The sequence below is a fragment of the Apus apus genome, chromosome 12 (genome assembly GCF_020740795.1).
Source record: "Apus apus isolate bApuApu2 chromosome 12, bApuApu2.pri.cur, whole genome shotgun sequence".
NCBI lineage: Eukaryota > Metazoa > Chordata > Aves > Apodiformes > Apodidae > Apus > Apus apus.
Window position 1 is genome coordinate 12669966 of NC_067293.1, and position 23454 is coordinate 12693419.

Genomic DNA, 23454 nt, shown 5'->3' on the forward strand with positions numbered 1-23454 from the left:
TCTCCCTTCTGGTCATTAAAGCTACTATAAAATTTCCTTAGAAGAGGACAACTCTGTTCCTAAAGGATGTTGTCAGGAGAGTACTTGCTGTACATCTAGCCAGCAGCGAGGCCATGCAGGTGCTGCAATGGCCAGCAGCAAGCGGGAGCTGCAGCGTGGTGGCCAAGGTCTCCTGCAGCTGTCCTGAGTGTGTGCAGCACAGCCCAGCTGGGCCAGCTCTGAGGAAGGTCACTTCACTCTGAAATGTGCAACAAGCTATTGGACAGATCAATATACTGTTCACCATTTGGATGAAGGGGGGTAGGTGGAGAGAAGTAGATGAGTGTCAGAGTAGAAAAAGTGAAAACAAGTTAGTAATTTTGCATTGCCCCAAACAAAATAGAAACTGTGTGATCAGAAAACAGTTGGGTGTGAGTGAGTTTATCTGTGATATAAACATGGATATTAGTTGCTTGAGTTACCTACGCTTTCACAAGAAAAGGTTTTAGAGAAAATCTACAAAAGTAGTTACCAGAGCAGCTACTGAAGTCGGAATCAACTTTGTGAGGACTTGGAACTGGGACATGGGGTTAGCAGGTCATACGCTTTGTTCTAGACAACCGTGTTTACTAGGTAAGATGGGCTTCTGCAGGCAGCATCTGTAATTGGAGTGGATTTAGTAGGCTATTTTTTTCCCTTTGTGGTTGGAAAGCATCTGAATCATTGTAATTTATGCATGATGCTATGTTGTTTTAAGTTCTTAAGCACTCAGAAGTCGTTTTCATGTTTATATAACTGAAGTACTGTTGGTAAAATTACAGAGGAAAGATTACACAGCATTAACAAAGTTCCTCCCGCCAAAATACGAGTACGTTCTAGAAGTTCGAATGACACCTCTTCAGTGCAAACTCTACCAGTACTACTTGGACCATTTGACAGGTATGTGCCTACAATTCTCTCGAGTAATGTAAACTATTAAAATGAGAATCTCCAGGAACCCTTAATGAGGTTTTTCTGCACTGCTCTGCTTCAGGCAGGCAGATTCCTCGTCAGCAGCTTTTGGGTTCTGGAGCAATTGTGGCTTTTTACGTACAGTTTATTGTAATTGACTTAATGGTCAGGGGTTGAATTCCACAGTCAAGACTGTTTAAGGCACTGCTGATAGGATTTTGTCTAAACCTTACAGCATGTATTAACTTTTTGTGGTGATAACAAAATGTACCAGTTTATCTTTTTTTTTTACTTGCCAAGCCACCTGTCTTAAAACGCCTGTCTGTTGCTGATGGATTTTTTTTTTTAACTGTATTTTTCTATTCTGGTTACTTTCTCCAGTTTAATTACAAGAAAGATTAAATGTATCTCAAGCTATGATTTATAGCAGGATGAAATTCACTGTGTTGTCTTAATGACTTTAAATTCTGGATACTGCAGCTTGTGATCTCCTAGATAAGCTGCCAACTAAACTTAATTTCTACAGTTCAGTGTGTTAGCTCTATTTTGTTAAGTTATAGAAGGAAAGAGTTTTGAAGGACCAGTGAAAGTAATTTCATTTTTACTGATACCTCCAGTAATAATTGTACACGTAAATACCAACAGTTTGTTACAAGAACCTAAAGTTAACGTGCTGCTTAATGAGAAATTGAGGCTACAGAAGAGAAATGTAACTCTCTGAACATTGTACTACTTTGCAGTGATTTTTGTTTGGACAACAAAAAAACAGGCTGGGCTTTTTCTAGATTCCTTATTGTAACAATATTGCAGAATTACAAGTCATTAAATAAAGGTAGCTGAAAATAGTAAGCCGAAGTCATTGAAACCTAAATGCAGATTTTACTTTGTGTTTTCTACCTTGGACTGCTTTTACAAACCCTAAATAGAGATTGCTGCCCTCTTAAGAGAATTTTGATTCATTCCTGTACTGGAGAGAAATGTGCTTTTATGTAAAAATATAATCATGTTTCTCATTATCAAGAAAAAGGGGAAAATCTAATTTTGACAACTTTAACTAGGAAAAAATGCCTGTGACTCAGTAATTTGACCTTTTTTACAAGAGACATTACACTATGATGTGCATCTGGAAAGAACAGTCAGTGCTGCACTGACGGGTTGTTCAAAGGGGGAACCGTATGTGGCAAACTCACTTCAAGGTTTCACTCTAAAATCTGAACTTTATTGTCAGGTGTAGGTAGTGGCAATGAAGGTGGAAGAGGCAAAGCTGGAGCTAAACTATTCCAGGATTTCCAGATGTTGAGCAGAATCTGGACTCACCCTTGGTGTTTGCAGCTGGACTATATTAGCAAAGAAAATAAGGTAAATTAGATATATCAAAATACTCTCTGTTTCAAGCTTTCCAAGTAAGCTGTGCCAAATGCTAGGTAAAATTTCATCAAATTCATGGAAGTCTTTGTTGCTGTGGGGTAATATTGCTGCTGGTTTTGTCATATTTTTGTTTCTGGGTATGTTGTCATTCTTAAAACATTTTGCAAAGCAAACACTTTGTAGAACTTACTGTTGTTTAAATGAAGAATAAGCAGATGGCTAAATGTTTAATAAAAGCTTCTGGATGAGCATACTTAATAACATTTCTCTTTTTTTCTCTTTTGAGGGCTATTTTGATGAAGACAGCATGGATGAGTTCATAGCTTCAGATTCCGATGAAACTTCAATGAGCTTAAGTTCTGATGATTATGCAAAGTAATTGATATTTTTGATTGTTGTTTTTTATTGGATTTATTTCCCTAATACAACTTGAGTGATTTGTATAAAAGTGAATGTTTATTTTTTTCTTTGATGTATCTGTTAAAGTATGTTCTGTAAACACTTGATTTTTAAAAAAATAATGGCATGTACACTGTTACCTTCCTAGGAAAAAAAAATCCAAGGGGAAAAAAGTGAAGAAAGAGTGTAGCTCAAGTGGAAGTGGCAGTGATAATGATGTTGAAGTCATTAAGGTCTGGAATTCAAGATCTCGTGGAGGTGGAGAAGGAAATGCAGAAGAACTTGTAAACAACCCTTCATCCGTTAACAAATCAGATGAAGGTGAGTATAATACACCAGTAAATAAAATACTAGGCAGCTTCATTTTGCAAAAGACCATTTCAGGGTGCTGTCAGGAATTCTGCTTTGTTGCAAAATGTCAAATTTCTTAATTCCATTAACTACTTCTATGATTACAGCTCCTGCTACTTCTAATAATATATTTATTGTGGAAAAACAAGGGATATCAATTTAGAACTTCAGGGTCTTGTGGCAGGGAAGCTGCACAGTTAATGTTTTTTAATTCATAAGTACAAAACGATACAAAGTTAACAGAGGAACAATGCTGCTTTTTATTTTTTAACACATTGGCGAAAGATTATTGGAAAGATTAAGAAATACATGTCATCCACTGTTACACCTGGAATTTGAAATGAATGTTGAGCAAGCAGATAAAATGCAGATATAATACAAGATCCTTTTAAGGACATGTTCAAACTTCTTTTATCTGTACATTTCTTTTTTGGATTTCCCTTTAATAATTTTGTCTTGTATCTAGCATCATAAAACTAGTTTTCTGATTGTCATTTATTGTGTCTAATCACTTTCCCTAAACAAACTATTGTTTGGAGACAGTTTCAGTGAGAATTTTTTTTTGTCCCCAACCTGATGACAAACAAACTGTAAATGTGTAAGGGAAGATTGTGTGTGTGTGCAAAATACAAACACATACAGATTAAATGTATTAATCACTTGTGTTACAGGCAGGATGAGTCTTTGGATTACTTGTTTCCCTCTCATACAGCCCTGTTTAGTTTTAATGTGGGTACAGAATTTCTAACCATTTGCTGCTGCACCAGCCCAGGTTTGTGGGCAAACTTTCTATCTCATGGCAGTTCCTGGTGGCCCTTCTGTAAAGTTTAGGAGTGGAGGCAGAAATAGATAAAAGGGGTGTATAGGATTTCCCTACAGCATGTCTAGGTCTCTTATTTGATTAACTTGGTTCATTCTTTGTTCTGGTATTGGAAAACAAATTCTTTAAAAGCTTGTATGAGGGAAGGTTCGAATGTGAGTTCTGTTAATATCAGTTCTATCTTGCAGCTGAAATTTACTGGTGTGTCACAGTTCATGTGTGTTGTATAGTCTGAAAAGGTAAATGTTTTGAATTGTTCATGAGGTAGAGCGCTTCTATTATGTGAGTATTTAAGTAGATCAAAGTTTTTATGTGAAAAAAGTGTTAGAAAATCTAGTCACATTTTATCACTGTAATGTAAAATGTCTTAATTTTGAGAGCATAGAAATATAAAATTAAGTAATACACATCAAGATAATTAATAGTTCTTGTCTGCCTTTCTGGTTCTGATTTTAATGCTGAATACATGTTTCTCCTGGATGAATTCAGAATAAACATAATGGGATTATCATTAAAGATTGGCATGGCCTGTGTCTGACTGTTGAGCAGGTGATACAGATCCCAGCAGACTGGTTTTGCCATGAGCATGGTTAGTTCAGTGTGCTTTTACAATGCACCTGAACTTTGTAATTTGTCCTAGTACTTCTCTATTGTAAGGGGTTAAATCAAATTAACAAAATAAGCTTACAGGGTAGTAATGTGTTAAAATAGGGTTGTATTTTGCAGGTTTTGTTAGTGTAACAGTGTGTTAGCAGATAACAAACTTCCTTAAAGAACCCAAAAGACTACTCCCTTTATTTTTCCAGCAATGTCAGATGTTTCAAAGCATTTATATGGAGACTATGCCTTTGTCTTTTAAAATTTCTTTTTACTTTGTTTTTTATAGGCAAAGCTACATCCTCTTCCAATCCTGGTAGTCCAGCACCAGATTGGTACAAAGATTTTGTCACTGATGCAGATGCTGAAGTGTTGGAACATTCTGGGAAAATGGTGCTTCTCTTTGAAATTCTTCGAATGGCAGAGGAGCTTGGAGACAAAGTGTAAGTCAGTTCTGGAAGTATTTTTAATGACCTTATAAATATGTTGATCTGATAGTGTTCTTCATTCTGTCTTCATAATGCTGCAGCTCAGCTTTCTCAAGCAAATGTGCTTGCTACATTGATTTTTATCAGGGAGGTTTCCCGTACATGTGTGTTCTCCATCAAAATTTTTCTGTGTCTAGAAAGGCTTTTTTTTTTTCCAAAGGTAGTATCAGAGTGAGGAGAGAAGAAAAATAATGCAAGACAATAATTAAAATAGCCTCAGAGGTGAATTTTGTGTTTCCCTGTTTCTGTTTTCAGCCTAGTGTTTAGCCAGTCCTTAATATCTCTGGATTTGATAGAAGATTTTCTGGAGCTGGCCAACAGGGAGAAAACTGACAAAGACAAGCCTCCTATTTATAAAGGTGAGTGTCACCTTGAACGATTGCAAAGCTAAGAACTCCTTTACAAGTCCCTGTTCAGTCCAAAGGGAATTAATTTGAAATAATTGTTTTTGTTAGAAGCACTGTATGCACTGTAGTATTCCTGAAGTTGGCAGAGTTACTGGTCTCTGCTGCAGGTGGTCTCTGCTATCCTGTTATGGACTCTGGTTTCTGATTTCAGTCTGTATCATCTCTGCTTAATGTAGCCTGAGCAGATTAAGTGTTCTTCACCAGAATGGAGAGAAGGCATTTTGTTACATTCTGTACAAAAGTGATGTTGTATGCTGGTGCGTGGCAAATTCTGATCCTTCCTACTGGGAGAGATAATGAAAGAAAATTAGACTACTTTAAAACAGTGTGTGGAACAGACAAATGTGAATTTAGGCTTTATATTGTACTGCAGTAGATTGTTTTGTGGATCTCACAAGGAAACAAGGTATTGAATTAATTCTTATCCTAGTGATGCTCATCTGGCAAGGAATTTCTCACTAGCCAGACATGTCCTGTGTGTAGGATGTTTATTCTGGTGACTCTGTGACATCCTCCCAGAGCTCCTGATAATGGAGTTCATCTTTATGTGAAGTTTCAATTCCCAGTATGGGCTGATTGAAGCGTTGTTTTGAATCTGCCATTCCTTCAAAATATTATTTCTAAGTGTATATATGTTATACGGTTGCATAGGAGAATTTTGGCTTAGTGTTACCAATACCATAGTCAGGTGAAGATTTTTGTTTGTGGTCTTTCTTTGGGAAGCAATTAGACCATGTATCGTAGCAAGATTCACCATAGACCCTGCTGACAAAACTCAACAGTCTCTCATAATTGATTGTGTTAAGCAGTGCTGTCTCCTACAAGTGCTGTTATCTTTATAGTTGGTGACACAGTGGGGTTCATTTTGTGTTTATACCTTGATGGTCAAAGAAAATCAAAGGTTACTTGTCAATCAGGGAGAGAAGACAAAATCTTCTATCAACTGTAGTTATTTTTTCCCCACTGGCAAGAAGTTGCCATACCTCAAAGGGTAATTAAACTCAGATATTTTTCTGAATTTCAGTTCCAAAATTTAGACCTTGACTTCTGAAATCTCCTTTTGAGCATTTACTTATGAATGCTATTTTTATGGGAGAGACTGATTTATAGTAATTGTGTAACGTGAAGCTACACAGATCAATTAGAAAAGTACAATTAATACTATAATGCCTAAAGATTACGTGCAGTTATTTTTTATAAAGAACCTTGGCTCCAAGTTAAGGCATATCTCTACAAATGTGTATATATAACTAGAAATAGTGAAAAATAAAATTAACTGCCCCCAAAAAGCTCAGGTCTTTAAAGTACTTCACTTAACATGTAACCTTGAAACATAATTTCATTATAAATTTGTATCTTTAAGTTCCCATCTGTATGAACCTGCTTGACAGAGCTTAATTTAGTATCAATTGATCTTTTTGTAAAAAATAACAATCTTAGGAAGAAACAGGAAGTGATAGATGCTGGATACTTTCTGGAAGGTAAAATGATATTGACAGCATGTTGTGTTTTCATGTGGACAAAATTGGTTGAGGTTTGTAGGAGCTCTTGCAGGCTTGTGGATGATCATTGTAATCACAAATGCAGTTGCTATTCTTTTCTGTCATGTTACATGCTTTATATTTTATTATGCAAGTTTCACTATGTAATTTTCAATGCATATCTGTGGCAAGCACCTGTATCCTCCAAAACCATTCTATATCTCGAATAACCTATAGTCCTCTCCCACGGTTTTAAAATGTCAGAAGGCAGTATATTTTATGTTCCATAGTTGTTCTTTCGCTACTTAGAGAATTGTATATATCTGGTATTATCAGTCTGGTTACTACACAACCAGCATTTTAATAATTTGACTATTATATTTATAGGTGAAGGAAAATGGTTCCGAAACATTGATTACTATCGCTTAGATGGTTCAACGACTGCTCAGTCAAGGAAGAAATGGGCTGAAGAATTCAATGATGAAACTAATGTGAGGTGAGATTTCTTCTGATACATATGCTTAATTATTCCCCTACTCTTTCTTTTGTTCCTTATTTCTTAGTCACTTGAATTGGCTTAATGGCCTCTTAAGGCTGGGCAAATAAAGATCACAGTGTTGTCAGGTGCAGAACTTGCACCAAAAATGTGCAACACGAGTAGGTTTCTGGTTTTCTGAGATTATCATCTATTTGTACTTCTGTACTTGTTTGGTGTGAGTCCTTGCTGGTTTTATTCTTGTTTAGATTGTAAGCAATTTGAATCACACACATTCATTTTATTACAGTAACTTAAAGGATATAAGGACCCAGGAAGGTCAGAGCCCTGTGGTGTCTGCCCAGGAGACAGCAGTCACTGGGCCAGTCAGAAGCATGAAGCTCTCAGTTATCTCCAGAATTGTCTCCCAGCCATCCACTGCTCATAGGAAATGGGACTTTAAAGGCTGATAGATACAAACTTGTACAGGTTTAATAAGTTTAGGAGCTCCATCTTGCTTAGATTTGTTTAAAAAATAAAATACACAGTTAAGTTGTAAAAAATAAATTAAAAAATTAAATTAACATGAAGCAAAGTAAACTAATTCAGTATTAACACTCCTGAATAGATTATTCTGTCAGGCATCTGTCAAGAGCTCATTTTAAATTGAACCTGAGTGAGACAGTACTCCAAAAAAAAATGTATGCATCAAAGAGATGGTGTCATTCTGGGAATATACTAAAAGTTTGATAGCCAGAAAGCAGTTTCGGTAGCATGGGGTATGCCAGTTGGAAATCATGGTTTAATTTGATATAACGAATTTTGTTAGAGTTTGAAAATGCAAAACAAAAATTTGTTTCTTAGCCACCAGTTTTTGTTGAGAGTTGATTTGCAGAAGGCCTGGATCTGTATTTCTGGGAGTGCATGTTTTGCTGCGTTGTCCTTGTGAAGTCTGCATGTGTTTTATGCTTAGTACAGAATTTTAATGACATTTATGAGTTATTTCAGTGTATGAACAACTCCAGAGTAGCACAGCAACATGGGAACAGTAATTGTTTTCCAAAATACTAAAATTTTGCAACTTTTCTCTGTTCCAGAGGCCGCTTGTTCATTATATCTACTAAAGCAGGTTCCCTCGGAATTAACCTGGTGGCTGCTAATAGAGTAATCATCTTTGATGCTTCTTGGAACCCCTCCTATGACATCCAGAGCATTTTCAGGGTTTACCGCTTTGGGCAGAACAAGCCTGTGTTTGTGTACAGGTTTTTGGCTCAGGTAGGTTTGTCTCTGCTATTCTGTGATATTCTGGTCCGGCAATCAAATTTGTAAATTGTAACTATTTGGACTTGAGTTGAAGTCTGTAGTGGTCCACACTGATCCAGTCATCTTCCAGCCCTAATTGGTAGCAGTATTTGGTCACTGGAAGAGCTCTTCGAGGAAAGATTGGTAAAATAAATAACAGCTGACATAGTTTTCTGTATAGTGCTATTACTTCTGTTAGGAAATACCTTGCTTCATTGCCTGGTTCTTCAGGTGTCATAGAGTAGACTGAAGACCTTTTCCTAGTAACAGTACTTAACTTGATCAAGTCACTATTTACTTGCCACCTTAAATAGGTTGCTTATTGTAGCAGGCTGCTGTCAGACATGGTTTTTTTCTGCAAATTTCAGTCTATTTTTGTAGTTTTCTATGTGCACTTTTGAACTGTTGATGTCCTTTTTAAATCACAATGTTCAGAACAAGCTGTGCTGTTCTCATACTTATCATAGTCGTCATCTTTTTTTTTAAAAAAATAGTTTTCCTCTTTTCATCAGGGCTCTAATTTTTTCATACACAGCTGTGATGAATTAGACTCGACCACTTCCCCTCTCCTCTCCACCCCAGTGATACAGTATCTGTTTTCCTTTCATAGGCTGCATAAAGCAGCAAAATAAGGTACATGCTGTGGAAACTGCAGGTTTTTGTCATAATCCCACTTTAGGGAATTGAAGCAAAAATGGATCTCTTCAAAACACTACTGAAAAAATACATTTCTTACTCTAGTCATTAGCTAGATGACCTCTGTCAGCTACACAAATCACAGTACTTTGTTTACACTTGCAGGAGGTGTTTTTTTAGTTTGTTTTTTTTCTCCGTGAAGTCTTCCAGGTAGCTTTGTAGATACAGAGTCAGAGAAGTGAGGAAAACAGAGAGCACTGTTACATTACTATTCTAACTCTTTCATATCTACTAATTCGTTTCCCTGTATAACAAGAATACCCAGAAGTTGTATGAAAGTGAGTATATTTTTTTTTTTTTAGGGAACAATGGAAGATAAGATCTATGATCGTCAGGTAACAAAGCAGTCGTTGTCTTTCCGGGTTGTCGACCAACAGCAAGTGGAACGTCATTTTACCATGAATGAACTTACAGAACTCTACACTTTTGAGCCAGATTTGCTGGATGATCCTAATTCAGAAAAGAAAAAGAAGAGAGTTACACCAATGTTGCCCAAAGTAAGTCGTTGGACATCACTGGAAATTATATTATTATGGCAGGTAACACAGTAAAATATGCAATTAATTTACCAGATGGTATGAGCTAGGTAATGTTGCCCTTCAGTGTTGCTAACAGAAAAAGAACTTCAGTTAAAAGAAAAAAAAATGCAAAGCAAAGCAAAGTAGTTTTTTAACACCATTTGAGTCATCAGAAATACTACTGCAGGAAACTGGGACGCCAAGATTCACATTACCATCTGAGTGGGTGCTAATGATACCTAGCGCTACCTCAGTTTGTGATAAAAAATCTGGGGGGGGGGGGCCTGCTGTACTCCAGGGTCTGGCTTTTATCTACCTAGGTGAGACTTCATGAGAGTCAAATTAATCCATGTTCTCCTTTGCCAAGCCTGCTTGGATTTTAGTTCCGTGTTTAGCCCTTCCTATAGAGGCCATTAATAGAGGTGCATTAGAACTAAGGTAAAAGTTACATTTATTTATTGTTTAAGTGAGGAAAATGGGACAAGCTGAGATTTTGTAATCTATTTTTGCATTGCTAGTACTAGCAGAGACCAGTGACATTTTTTGGAGACCGTCACACTATTTGCACTGATATTACACAAAGTGCTGATATTCTATAGTGATGTCAGACCCTTTTCCAGCTTGGTGCTAAATGAACTTTAAGATCACAGTGGTTTGTTTTCACTGAGGCCTGCCTAAATCTGTAATGGATATAGCATGTGTAGTAGGAGTTCATTGTTACTGCTCTACATAGTACTGGTTCACTATCCTGTGTGGTAAGTAGGGAACTAACTGAACTTAATTATAAAAACTGTAACTTTAAAGTCAGGCAGGAGTAAACTTCAGGGGAAAGAATAACTAGTTCAGTTACTATCTCTTTTCAAGTCAGTTTTTATTTAAGGTAAGGCTAAGATTTTGTACTTTGTCTAATTTATGTTATTTGTGTATGTGGTCTGCTGAAGACTAATCATTAAGCTGTTGTGCAATTATCTTTACTGCTTATCAGCTGACTAGCTTGTAAATAGTAACATGTAAATGTGTGTCCAGAAGTTAGTTAACTGGTTACATTTCTGAGGCACTGCTTTGTTTAGTTCATATACACTGTCTGGTTGTCAGGAGGAAGGTTTTCCAGTTTGTAAATCTATTAATTTCCAAGGAAAAATAGTATGTTTTCCATTCTAGGCTATCTTCAGACTACTGTAATATAATAAATTGTGCTCAGGCATCACGTTGGCGTTTTTAATAGTTAAGCCATTCTCTGAAGCAGTCTAGTAGACCACCTACAGTGTCTGTGCAGCTGCTGAGGGGATTTAGGAAGTGTGAGCCCTCTAAGTGTTAGTCACTGTTACACATGCATTTTAAAACCCCTGAAAACAAACTTTAATGACTGTATCTAAGCTCTTTTTGTTACAGTGTTTCTCACTGTAAGCAGTAAATTGTATTGGAGAGCTCTGTTTCATTTGGTACTTATGTTTACTATTTTGATGATCCCAGTATTTTTAAAGTTATTTTTGGCTGCCTTTGTCTTCCCTGTGAAGCTCAGCTGATTGAGATATTTTATTTTCATTCTATCCACAATTACGTTCTTGCTTTGCTCACTGAGCTAGCCCAGTAGTTGCAGTGACTCCTTAATTCCTATCATCTGTTTAATCGAGTTGTGACTCATGACTTATTTATAATATTGTAAGTTTAACTTTTATGTTTTATTTCCTATGCTGTCTTTTTTTGGTTTGTCAACTCTCTAAAATCCTACACAAACTATCAAAAGCAATTACCACCTGTGGGAAACACTGCAGTGAGTGTTACTATCTAAATTGTACAAGGTTATTCATTCAGAAAGTTAACTATTCCTTAGTTCCATGTAATTTTAGCAGAAATGCATAATTTAGTTTTATAATTATAAAATGTCTTAACAGTTAATATAACAACACATTCATAGCCTTTTTTCTAAAAGGCTGATTTAAAAGACTATCGATATGCTTACAAAAACATTTTCATGTAACATTGATGAATTACACAGCATTTGGAGATTAAAGTTTTCTTTAAGATCATGTTGCATGATATTGCAGTGCTTTTTTTGCTGACAAGTTCAGCACGTCCAGCCTGATCTCTGCAGCTCTTAGCTGCAAACAAAGGACTAAAACTTTACCTGTGTTATTCTTCCATCATTGAGCTGTCTATCCCTTCCTTACAAAGACAGAGCTGTTCCTTTATAATTACCAGCAAAGCAAAATAGGCATTTAGGCTAAAAGAAGCCTTTTACAGATTTTGTGTATAATTGTCTTTGTCTTCAGGCCTCTCTTACATCTTCAAAGCACAATCTGTTGAACAGTGTTATCACTCTGTGATTTTACTGTTGGGCAGACAGTAGGGTAAGGGATTACTTGTGTAATCCTCAGCACTGGTGTGAAATGAATGCTAAAAACACATCAATGTGTGAAAAGTGTCCAGTGGAAATACAGGCAGGCTCTGAAAGAACAGATTCCTCAGAATGTGGGTACAAAGATTTAAAAGCACACTTTTCAGAATTGACCCCTTCCAAGCATCATTTTTGGTGGGAATTCTGACAAGTGAAATGTTTTCCATCTGCTCTTCAACAATCAATGTGGAAAAATCTGGCAGGATAATAGGCTTTCTGTGGGGTATGTATCTCAGAAAACTTCTTTACTTGAGTGACACCTCACGGTAGGAAGGTTCTTCAGGTGTGCAACCAGGAATTGTCTGGTGAGGAGCAGGGATTCAGGGCTGAGTATGAGGGCTCCTCTTCTAACTCTCAGTTTTAACATGCTTTTCAACTTATTTGATATAAGAAGAAAAAGTATTTTATTTCTTTTGCTTTTAATGGGTTGGCAGATTTCAATCTATGTTGTTTTAAAAGTCAGAAGTGAAGGTGTTATGTGAGTGAAGTGACAAATACTACTTGATTTTTAAAATAAATCCTTGAGAATTTTTGTGTTTTTTTGCAATAATCCAAGTTTGTCAAAGATCAGTTTTCTTAGAAAGTGTTGTTAAGGGGAGGGAAGCTGTTGAATGTTGCTATTTTATATAAAAAGTCACAGGGCAAATGTGCAGGATGCAGTTTTCCTGAAAGCTTATCAAAGTTGCATGTCAAGTTTTAATTTTAGCAGCAGGGTTTTTTTTCCCTTTGGTCTGATCAAGACCTTTGGGTTGCTGAGGAGTTCTGAGGAGCCAGTGTGTGCAGTTCTTCAGGGAAAATGCCTGTTGCACTGCAGCCATCATGTCACTGTGCCAGTCTTTGCCCTGACCCCTCTGAAACAGCTTCTGCGTCTTGAACAATGTAAACACTTGGTTTTAACAGAATATTTTTATTATGGATGCTACTCACATGAATTATCAAATTAGTGTTAAATTCCAGTGCTTGACTTCATCCATCTGCTACCCCTGCAGAGTTGAAAAGGTCTACTATAGGAATCCAGACCAAAAAAGGTGTAACAGGTGTCTCAAGAATGAGTACTCACTCAGTCAAATTTGCTCTATTTAAGTATAGAAATAATTACTGTATGTAAGCATTGAGCTTTATGCAAACTCATTATCTAACCCAGACTAAAGGCATAAGCAGCTTTTGCTGTTATTTCTGCTGAGTAGCAATTCAAAAGGAAAAGATGGTGTAAAGTGAGAAAATTAAAGAGAATGGTTGTATTTTGGGTGTTAGATTTTTACTTTGCCCTGAATTTAACAGTGGATCTGAAGTTGTTTTGTTTTTTTTTTAAATCAATGTGATTTATGACTGGGCTGTTGTTTTGGGTTCTCACAGACTCTTGACACTCCTGAAGGATTGTGTTCTGGAATAGACTTGGCTGATATGTAGCTAATGGGAAGTTTTTTCACCACAAGTACTGATAGCTGGACTTGGTGATAAGTGCAATATTTGTGGCTTACCCAGGCCAGTGCAATATGTATTTCAGAGCAATATTGATGAGGCAGGAGCTGAACAAAAGGGGCGTCACTGTGTGTCCCTCGGGGCTGGCACTGCTGCACTCCCTGCTCCTTGCTTATTCATCCCCAGATCAGTGTGTTGAATGGATTAGAGTCACAGTCACATTTTGATGTGAAATAAAAACTTGGCTCAGTTGAGGTCATGTAATGCAGATTGGAAAAGCAGATTAAAGGAATAGTTCAGATTCAGTTGGATGTGGTACATCATTATTTTATAATACTTCAGGGCATGGCTTGTGTTCTACTGTTGTTCCCTAACAGGGGACAATGTTGTGAATTTTGGAAGGCTGTTGATCTCAGAATCAGAAGAATCTACTGCTTATTTAAATCTAATTTTATTTTTAACCTTGGTTTTGTATGTTCCGTTGGTTGAGAAAAAATTGTTTATGAATTACAACACAGCTCACATTCTTTCATGAAATATTTCCTTTCTAATACATTTATTTCTCCATAGCATTTATTTTCCATCCAGATTATAAAAAGGCAAACTTTTCTTAAAATTCAAAACCTTTTTTTCATTTTTTTTCGTTCCATCATCAGGATTTCATCTTAACCCTCATAAACCAACAGATAATTGTTGTTCTGTCAACAAGCTAAACAAGTGAAAAGGAATACTTATTCTGATGATTTTTTGTAAGGTGAATTTATTATCTTTTACATTGTAAAATTAAACAAACTGAATGGAAGTACCTATCCCAGTTTTCAAGCTTCCATCACTAAAGTTAATGCAAAATAAAGTTTAGACAAAGAAAAGCAAACACACAGTTGGATGTAATTTAAACCACATTTTGAAGACTGTGTTGGCTAAGTGAGTGTGGATTATATTCCAGTATTGTTTTCAATAATAGTGTTGCCATGGAAATTAATGCATATGCATGTCCAGGAACCCTCCACACACTGATGTGCAGCTATGGTGTGCTGAGAGCACTTCTGTTGTGCTAGCTTGCTTTTGTAATATCTTTGACTTCTTCACCCACTTCCTCTATATGCTTTCATCATATCCTATTACTGCATCTCTTTTCTCTCTCTGCCTTCTCTCCCACCACCTCAAAAATATCAACATTTGTTCCTTGTGCCCATTAATCATGCAGGTGTTACACTGAATATTTTGTGAGGAGCTGGCAACGAAGGCATTGATTCAAATTTAGGGAGACCAGATAGTAGAAGGAAGTAACAAAGTCTAGCTTAAATAATTGGTTAACATCATTGAGTTTTAAACACACACAGAAACAAACAACTTGCTGCTGTGACAAAACCCTGGGTCAGGACTGCCACGTGCAGTTCCCAGTGTTGTTGCAAAAACCTTTTTGCTTGTGAGCACAAGCCATTCTTTTCAGTCGCTGTTCTAGCTAGATTATAAAATGTCAGGGTAGGACAATTTATATTCCTGTTTGCCTGGCACAATAAGAGCACGGTGTGGAGTGGGTCTGTAGGTGTTCATAGAGCTCTACTGCCAAAAGTATTTTCACTGTGATTCATTTCAGGAGTGGTCCAAAAGTTCAATGAGATGGTTTTGTATTATGGGTCTTAGGCTGAATGCTGAGATATATCAGAGCTTTCTCAATTTAGCAAACTCATCAGTGATACAAGTGCATTTTAAAAAAACCCCATATTCAGTAGTTATCTTCAAAAAGGGACTTCTGTGGTGCAGCATGAGCAGGTTTTAGTAGTCTTATAGTATGTGTTTTTCTTCATCCTTTGCAGTGTTATCTGTATTTTAACATAGAGAGGCATCATCTTCCAGAAATGCTGGAGACTGGAATGTTGATTCAGTGAAAATGAGGACTGTAAAACCCTTACTGCCTACCTTGAAATACCAGCCTTTCACATTGAGTTTCTCTGTTTTTATATCACTTTTTAATTGAGATAATGGTCTATCATAATGGGGCATCTTAGTTCAGACAAGGGAAGTAGCAACTTAGGATTTTGGTTGGCAGCTAGTTTGTATTTGCTTTATGTAGGAGATACTGAACATGCTAGTAACTCTGCATTTCAAAAAACAGTAACAGGATTTATGTAGAATTTTTTGCATTAGAAATCGTAGACTGAATGCTGAGCTCTCTTGGAGCTTTCTTTTATGTAAATATATATAAAATAGAGATTTAGGTATATAAAATGTTCACATGCCAGTGAACAAAAACATCACAATAGTTTGCCATTATAAAGGACACTGTAAATATTTCAATTAACCTAAAAGCACTTAAGCATTGGGGATATTGTGGAATAGAGGTCGAAACTGCAACCTGCTGATCAAACCCAGTTTGTAGCAGTGGTTTGACCTTTCTGAGCCCAGACTGGTGGGGCACTGTTTATCTTGATGTGCATCTTACAGGTTTTAGGAAAGCCTTTTCTGTTCAGTGCTGATGGACAGTTGATGGACCAAAGAACTAAGTGTTTTAAATCCAGTAGAGGTGTTTTTTATATATTATAGATGCAGATTATTGATAGGTCCTCTCAGGTATCCAGCCTAAGCAAAGGAAAAATCATAAAGCACATTCCATTCTTTTTAGGTTCTTAAACTGCATTTATTGTTGCAGAATCTTAGTGGATTCCTGTGGTTCATTAAGTGATTGGACTGTCATCTCCATAACGAATTGTTAATCCATTACCCTCCCTCTGAGGAAAATTGTATTTTACATTAAATTTTAATTCTATTTTGCTGTGAAGTGCTCTGAGCTGCTGTTTGGGTCAAAGCAGCAAGTTAGGCACAGACAGGGTGAATACACTAGAGCTACTGAGTGAGTTCTCATTTTATCTTCTCTTCATTTGAACAGGATACAATTCTGGCAGAATTACTTCAAATCCATAAAGAATATATAGTTGGCTATCATGAACATGATTCACTCCTGGACCATAAGGAGGAAGAGGAACTCACTGAAGAGGAAAGAAAAGCAGCATGGGCAGAATATGAAGCAGAAAAGAAGGTAAAGCTGTCTAATCAGGTTTATATGTACAAAAACCTTTCCAGATTTAAGTAGCACTTGCCTCTTCAGTTTGTTTTGGGGAAATTAATTTTCTTATAGGCCAAGAAACGGATATTTAAAGCAAATTTTTATATATGAAAACTGGGGATACCGTGGTTTATTTGCTCTTTCCTTGCTGGTTTTTCATGTGTATTTTCTTTGTTACTTCAATTTAAAAGTTAACTTTTCCTTTTACACATATTTTTTTCTATTTCATACTACAACACAGCTGGTGTCCTGTGTAATACCTCTCTTACCATTTGAGAGAAATTTCTTGCTCCATTAAAGATATACAATTAATTTCAGAATTTTTTGCCATGATCCCACAAACATAAGCATCTGCTAGAAATGGCCAAAAAACATACTGTTTTTTCCCTCTTATTCCCTGTATCTTGTTATTTGATATTTAAGCAGGTGGTAGAATGAAAAAAAATGTAAATTTGCTACAGGTTTGGGATATTTTTACTGTAAAAGAAATATGATAACTTGGTGTAACTGGAGTCTAATAGCAGAAAATTCCTGGAAGGGCAAAGTTTGGTGCTCAGATCTGACCGGTAATCTGAAAGTACAAACTGGATGTATCAGTTGCCACTGACCATCTTGAGTGAAAAAATGACAGTGTTTGAGTATTGGGAGAAGGTTTTGTGAGGGAGAAGAAATGGGAAGATAAGATACAGTAAACACTGAAACTGTCCTATGAGAAATCCATGTGGGAGATGAGCTTTATATGTCTGCTAATAAATTACCATTTCACTTCTTCAGAATTCAGTTACAGTTGGGTCAAACTCAACAATAAGTAGTGGGTTTGCAATATAAAAAACTGCATCTTAAACAACTTCAGATACAAGGCTTGGTGATTTTTTTTTCTTAGCATACCAAATAATGATAGTTAAGCTAAACTCACACATTACTGAAGACTAGAACTCAGGTTCTTTTGTGATTAAAAAGTCCTTTTGAATTGAGGTTTTAAAAAAGATCTTCAGTTCACACCCTTCATTCACGTCCTCTCTAAGGGCCGCTGTGTCGGCGTCTGCTATTCCATGGGTTATTATAGGAGACCATCAATTATCAGAATTACTCAAATGTAAGTGCATTTTGTGTTTTTAAGGGCTTGACTATGCGTTTCAACATGCCAGCTGGGACCAATATGCTTCCCACAAATTTCAACTCTCAAACACCATATATTCCTTTCAATCTGGGGGCTCTGTCAGCAATGAGTAACCAACAGCTGGAGGTAAGGCGCAGTCCTGGCAGTCTCATGTGTCTTGTGTTGCTGCAAGTGGGCATGTGTTTTTCTGTCACAAATGGTGGTTAATGTAATTCTTAAATATGTTCATACTTATGTAATTGTCTCCTAATTTTAATAGGGGGGTGTGTGTGTATGTAGCTATACTGAAGTTAACCATGAATGTGCAGAAACCTATACCTGTGCAGTACCTCAGGATTTGGGAAGATTAACTGCGTTCTTTGTAGACGTTAATTACCACATCTAGCTTTCTCCCTCCATCTGTCTTCTGACTGAGGACTGGGAGAGAGGAATGCTTGTTCTGTTCCTCAATTATCTCAGCTCTTGGTGTGCCGACTTAGTTGAAGGAGCTGAGGACATTTTGTCCTAGGAAGATCCCAGGCTATAAGCTGCAGGAGTTGCAGCACAGTTGTCTTATGGTGGTACTAGTGTCTGGTGAGGAGACTCTGCTAAAGAATGGAAAACCTCTGAGAAAGTGTGCAAATCAGAGGTGTGTTGAATATACCTGAGGATTAATTCATGATATAGGCCAGTATTATGCCATAGGCAATATAGCACAAGAGGTAATATTTTGAGCACACAGAATGAATTGAGACCATAGCATCATCAAAGTCAGTATCACAGAAAATTTGCCTGGATAGAAATATAGCATATCTGTGATGATGAGAAAACCTTTGGGTACCAAAGTAACTTTTTATAAATACTGTCCACTGTACAAGTTGGCAGGTTTATACATGCAGTTCAGTTACTTCTTGCTGAGGTTCAGTCATGGGGAAGCTGAGACTCATTGACTTGTGCAGACTGAGAGAAGAAAAGTAGTTTATTTCTAGGTACACAAGGCAAAGATGAAGAAAACTTTAAAAAGGTTGGCAAAGAAAAGTGTTATTTATATCTGTGCTTTATAATTAAATTTTGGGTGTTTTCTCAGGACCTGATTAATCAAGGAAGAGAGAAAGTTGTGGAAGCAACCAACAGTGTAACTGCAGCAAGAATTCAGCCCCTTGAAGACATCATTTCAACCATTGTGAGTGAAGTGGATAACTGTAGATATAGATCAGGAGATGAGAAAACCTTAAATGTTATCAGGCAAAGAAATTACTATTGTATGTGGTCATTCAGCTAATTAATTGCATCATTAATTAATATAATTTCCAGCTTGTGTTGACCTTCATCCCTGCAGCTTGCAGTAACCCTTAACGGTGTCTAGATGACTTAGAGCTTTACAGGCCTTGCAGTTTAGGACCATAATTATTTGCCATGCTCTGAAAATGCTGATTTTCTCCAAATAAGAATAGTAATTACACACAAGTAAGACATATTTCCTATATCTTGTCCTTATCTGTCTTGGCTGCCACCTTTCTCACTTGCTGCCAGTCATCTAGAGCTGCATTATCTTAATTAGCAGTTAGAACAACTAGTAACTCAGAGTTTTGATTTGGGTGAAGTATAATTTTGCATTTATTGGGAACTGGGCTGTGTTTTAACTCTTCGTGCAGCTCTGAACATACTGCCAGACCTCAGTTACCTTTAGGCTTTTGTTAAAATGACTTGTGCAAAGAGGGTTTCATGTTTTGTTGGTTTTTTTCCCTTTTCAGTGGAAAGAAAATGTAACACTCACAGAGAGCCAAGTGCAGGCCCTGGCACTGAGCAGACAGGCAAGCCAGGAGCTTGATGTCAAGCGTCGAGAAGCCATTTATACCGATGTCCTTACTAAACAACAGATGGTAAAACATCTAATGTGTATTTGATCGACTGTACATGTTTAAAGTGGGATGTTGAGTATGGATTTTGCATGTGTGTGTTCATAAAATAGAAGCGTATGTTCAGGTTAATGAATATGTGCCTACAGACTGTGTGTTTCAATGGGTCAAGTATTTGCTGATGTTGTGTAAGGGTGCATGTGATGTAACATCAGGAGATGGTGACCTCTGCACTGTGTTGGGTTGCATTGCTCAGCCTCATCCAGAGAGACTCCGTGAGAAGTTCATTCAAAAAAAATACTGGCTACATGTTCCTATTGAAGTAGTTTTCTTGCAGGTCACGAGGCTTAGAGAGAAATCTGATTCCCAGAGTTCAGAAAGTAACTTAAGAAACCTCCTTCCTTGAAAGTATTGGTAATGGATTTTTATCTTAGAATTATTTTGCAAGATCTGAAGGTTGCCTAGATTATGTCAGTGGGGAGATTTTCCTCATAGGTAAACAAACATTTAGTGACAGTCACATGCAGGACTTTCAAAGGGAAGGTAAGTGGTACCTGACAAATAATGTTGTAACTTATACCTGGGAATAATTTTGCAGCATAGAGCGTGTGTTGCCATAGCAACTTACCTAAATGGTGCCTGCAATACAATAGGCAAGTTATTAAGAGAACTTAGCCCTAAATGCTGTTACTAAATGGTTTCTACAGTAATCAGCTCGTGAATACCATCACATTAGTGATGGTGATAACAATGGTGCTTTTTTCCTTCAGCCATGCTACCCCTAGCAAATTGATTTTAACTCTGAACTTGATACTTGCAGCGTTGAGATGGGTCGTGCGCTTAAAACAGCTCTGCTTTCCCTCCACAGTTAATCAGTTGTGTTCAGAGGATACTCATGAACAGAAGACTACAGCAGCAGTACAATCAGCAGCAACAACAGCAGATGTCTTACCAGCAAGCAGCAATGAGTCATCTCATGATGCCAAAGCCTCCCAGTTTAATAATGAATCCTTCCAACTACCAACAGATAGATATGAGAGGAATGTATCAGTCAGTGTCTGGTGGTATGCAGTCACCATCATTACAACGAGCAGCACCCCCAATGAGAGGCAAAAATCCAGGGCCTTCCCAAGGGAAATCAATGTGATTTTGCACTAAAAGCCTGAAGGATTGTTAAAATCAGAGAAAGAACTTTTATTTTTTTAGGAATCAATGGCTTAACAGAACTCAACTGTAAAAAAAAAAAAGAAAAAAGGTAAAAAATAATAGTTTGCTTGGTCCCCTTAAATGCCATGTTCCATGTTAGTGTTTCAGCTTTGTTTAAATAGGACATAATGTTTTCCCTGTTGTCAGTGATGTTGCCTAGAATCTTCTTACATATGTTGAGTACAGGAGATAACAAGTTGTTTTCAGTGAAAACAAGTCCTCCCATAACAGTAGCATCTCCACAGGTTTCCTGTCTAAACTCCTACGCTTGTTTTTAGTAGCTGTGAAGCTGTCACCGGATTTGAGAGGCTTAGGAAGGACTGCAGGGCTGTGTTTCAGTATGTACCACATGTGAATTGTAAACAGCTGAGTTCTTGATTAGAGTTGATTCCTCAAATTATGGAATATTTTTCTGCTTACCCATTTCTTTATATTAGTGGGTGTATTATAAGAGACAGTCCAGCTTCCTTTTGACTGAGGTCTGGACTCATCGCTATATCATCTGTGCTGAATGAAGCAGGAACTGAAAATACTCTTTGACACAGAATTGAGTGCAATATTCTTAAATACTACTGCTCTGAAACTTTTGAGTCATGCAGTTACATAAAAACTGTGTATACAGCCTTAAATAGTGACTTGGGGAAGGTGATTGTTCTTCCCTGGTCTTCTGCCATTTTTTGTTTTCAGTTTTATGTGATGGAATAACAAGTGGTGATGGTAGAGCTGGAGATGTTTTTCCCTCACGCGCTGATTTACAAAGCACATTTCTGTTAACTCCTTAATGCTGGTGCTACTGTCTTTCCCCATTGCTGGCAATGGGAGATGGGCCAAGAAAAGTGAATTCCTGGTATTTTGGGGGTTAAAAGAAAAGCGATGGTGGCCAGGGGCAAACCCTGATAAACAAGTGACTTTACAATGGCAGACCCATTGCTGATTTCAAATCCATACAAAGAAAGTGCTGTAGCAACTTCCAGAGCTGCCAGAACAGTGAAATAACTTCTCTGTTAGCTAAGAGTTGTGGTTATGCACTCCTCCCCTTCCCTTTTGGTTGTGTGAGAACAGGAATTTAGTACACAAAGAGCTTGACTTTTGTGTTTTGGGGTTTTTTTTAATGAAGACCGGACATACATTTCTGGTTTATTATAGATCATTAGCACTCTTCTTTACCCACATTTTCTGTGCTTGTGAAGATCTAATTTAATACAAATACAGCTTTTCTTTGAATATAGTTTGATTGATTCTTCCCCAAAACAGTTTATAAACTGGGGGTAGAAGCAGGTGACAAAGATTTGAGGCAATGGTGTATTGACTACAGAGACCTCTGAAGAAACGAGTGGATGGATGCATCTGCTCCAGGTATTGCTGGACTCTTCTGACTTGCTGACATGAATAAAAATTGTTTTGGTTTCTGAAAGTTTCTTGCAGGAATCTGAATTCTTGCCCTGGATGGACAAGTGTTTTTTGCATCTAAATATGCAAATCTTAGATGATACTTCAATTTGTGATGGAAACTTGGTTTGTGATCTGAACAGCTTTTGATCCATTGCAAAACATGCTAACAAGTTGCTGTCTTGGACTCTTGTTACAAGATACCACAAAAGAACCTCAGTATGTTCTAGTGCTTTGCCAGCTCTACAATTAAATTTAATTTGGGGGGAGGGGAGCAAAAAGAGATGTATTCACACGAGAAGAAAAAAAATAAGACTTTGAGACAAGCATTTGAAGGCAAATGTACTCTGGGCAACTCTTGCCGATGCTCCGATGTGTCGTGAATAAGAGAAATGCTCTCTGCCAAACCTGGGAACGTTCAATGGAGTTTTACAGTAACTCAAAGACTTAAATGTGGAAGTTTTAGGCAACATTTAAAGGCACATTTTTTTTTCATTCTGGACAGAAGTATGGATAACAGAAGACTAATGCATAAGAAGAAATCCGAGATAAGCATTGAAATAAAACTTGGACCACTTTGCATACATGTTTCTCACTTGACATTTTAGCTGCATAACAATGTGCTTTGAGTATAACATCAAGCTTTAACAAATATTTAAAGACAGAACATACATCAGTAAGGTAATAAAAGGCTCATTTTTATATTTGTTTTAGATGTTTTAACTAGAAGAAATGGCTTAAGATGATGAATAAAAATGTTGCTTGTAATACAGTTTTGCCTGCTAACTTCTCCACATTTTGTAACCTGTTTATTCCTTTGGATGTAAAGCGTTTTTGCTTAGTATTGTGATATTGTATATGTTTCGTCCCAGTTGTATAGTAATGTTTCAGTCCATCAACCAGCTTTGGCTGCTGAAATCATACAGCTGTGAAGACTTGCCTTTGTTTCTATTAGATGGCTTTTTCAGTTCTGTATTAAATATCTTAAGTACTATAGAAAAGGTGTCACCTCTTCCTATAAGGCTGTTTTGTAATATATATAAGGACTGGAAATGTGTTTTTAAAGAGAAGAAGCATTCAAGTATGACGATATACTATCTGTGTTTTCACCATTCAAAGTGCTGTTTAGTAGTTGAAACTTAAACTATTTAATATCTCATTTAATAAAGTGACCAAAATCCA

The 23454-nt window shown here is 37.0% G+C and overlaps 1 protein-coding gene across 9 annotated transcripts in view; it reads left to right on the forward strand.

Annotated features, from left to right (window-relative positions):
- ATRX (ATRX chromatin remodeler) overlaps window positions 1-23454 on the forward strand; it is a 77375-nt gene extending 53921 nt beyond the window's left edge. For all 9 annotated transcript variants that reach the window (XM_051629911.1, XM_051629912.1, XM_051629913.1 and 6 more), the window contains 14 exons: window positions 801-918; window positions 2159-2289; window positions 2585-2673; window positions 2846-3018; window positions 4755-4908; window positions 5209-5312; window positions 7229-7337; window positions 8414-8591; window positions 9617-9811; window positions 16543-16692; window positions 17840-17965; window positions 18906-19001; window positions 19573-19701; window positions 20546-23454. In XM_051629911.1, coding sequence (XP_051485871.1) covers window positions 801-918; window positions 2159-2289; window positions 2585-2673; window positions 2846-3018; window positions 4755-4908; window positions 5209-5312; window positions 7229-7337; window positions 8414-8591; window positions 9617-9811; window positions 16543-16692; window positions 17840-17965; window positions 18906-19001; window positions 19573-19701; window positions 20546-20824 — 2031 coding nt within the window. In that variant the 3' untranslated portion in view covers window positions 20825-23454. The remainder of the gene's footprint in view (window positions 1-800; window positions 919-2158; window positions 2290-2584; window positions 2674-2845; window positions 3019-4754; window positions 4909-5208; window positions 5313-7228; window positions 7338-8413; window positions 8592-9616; window positions 9812-16542; window positions 16693-17839; window positions 17966-18905; window positions 19002-19572; window positions 19702-20545) is intronic.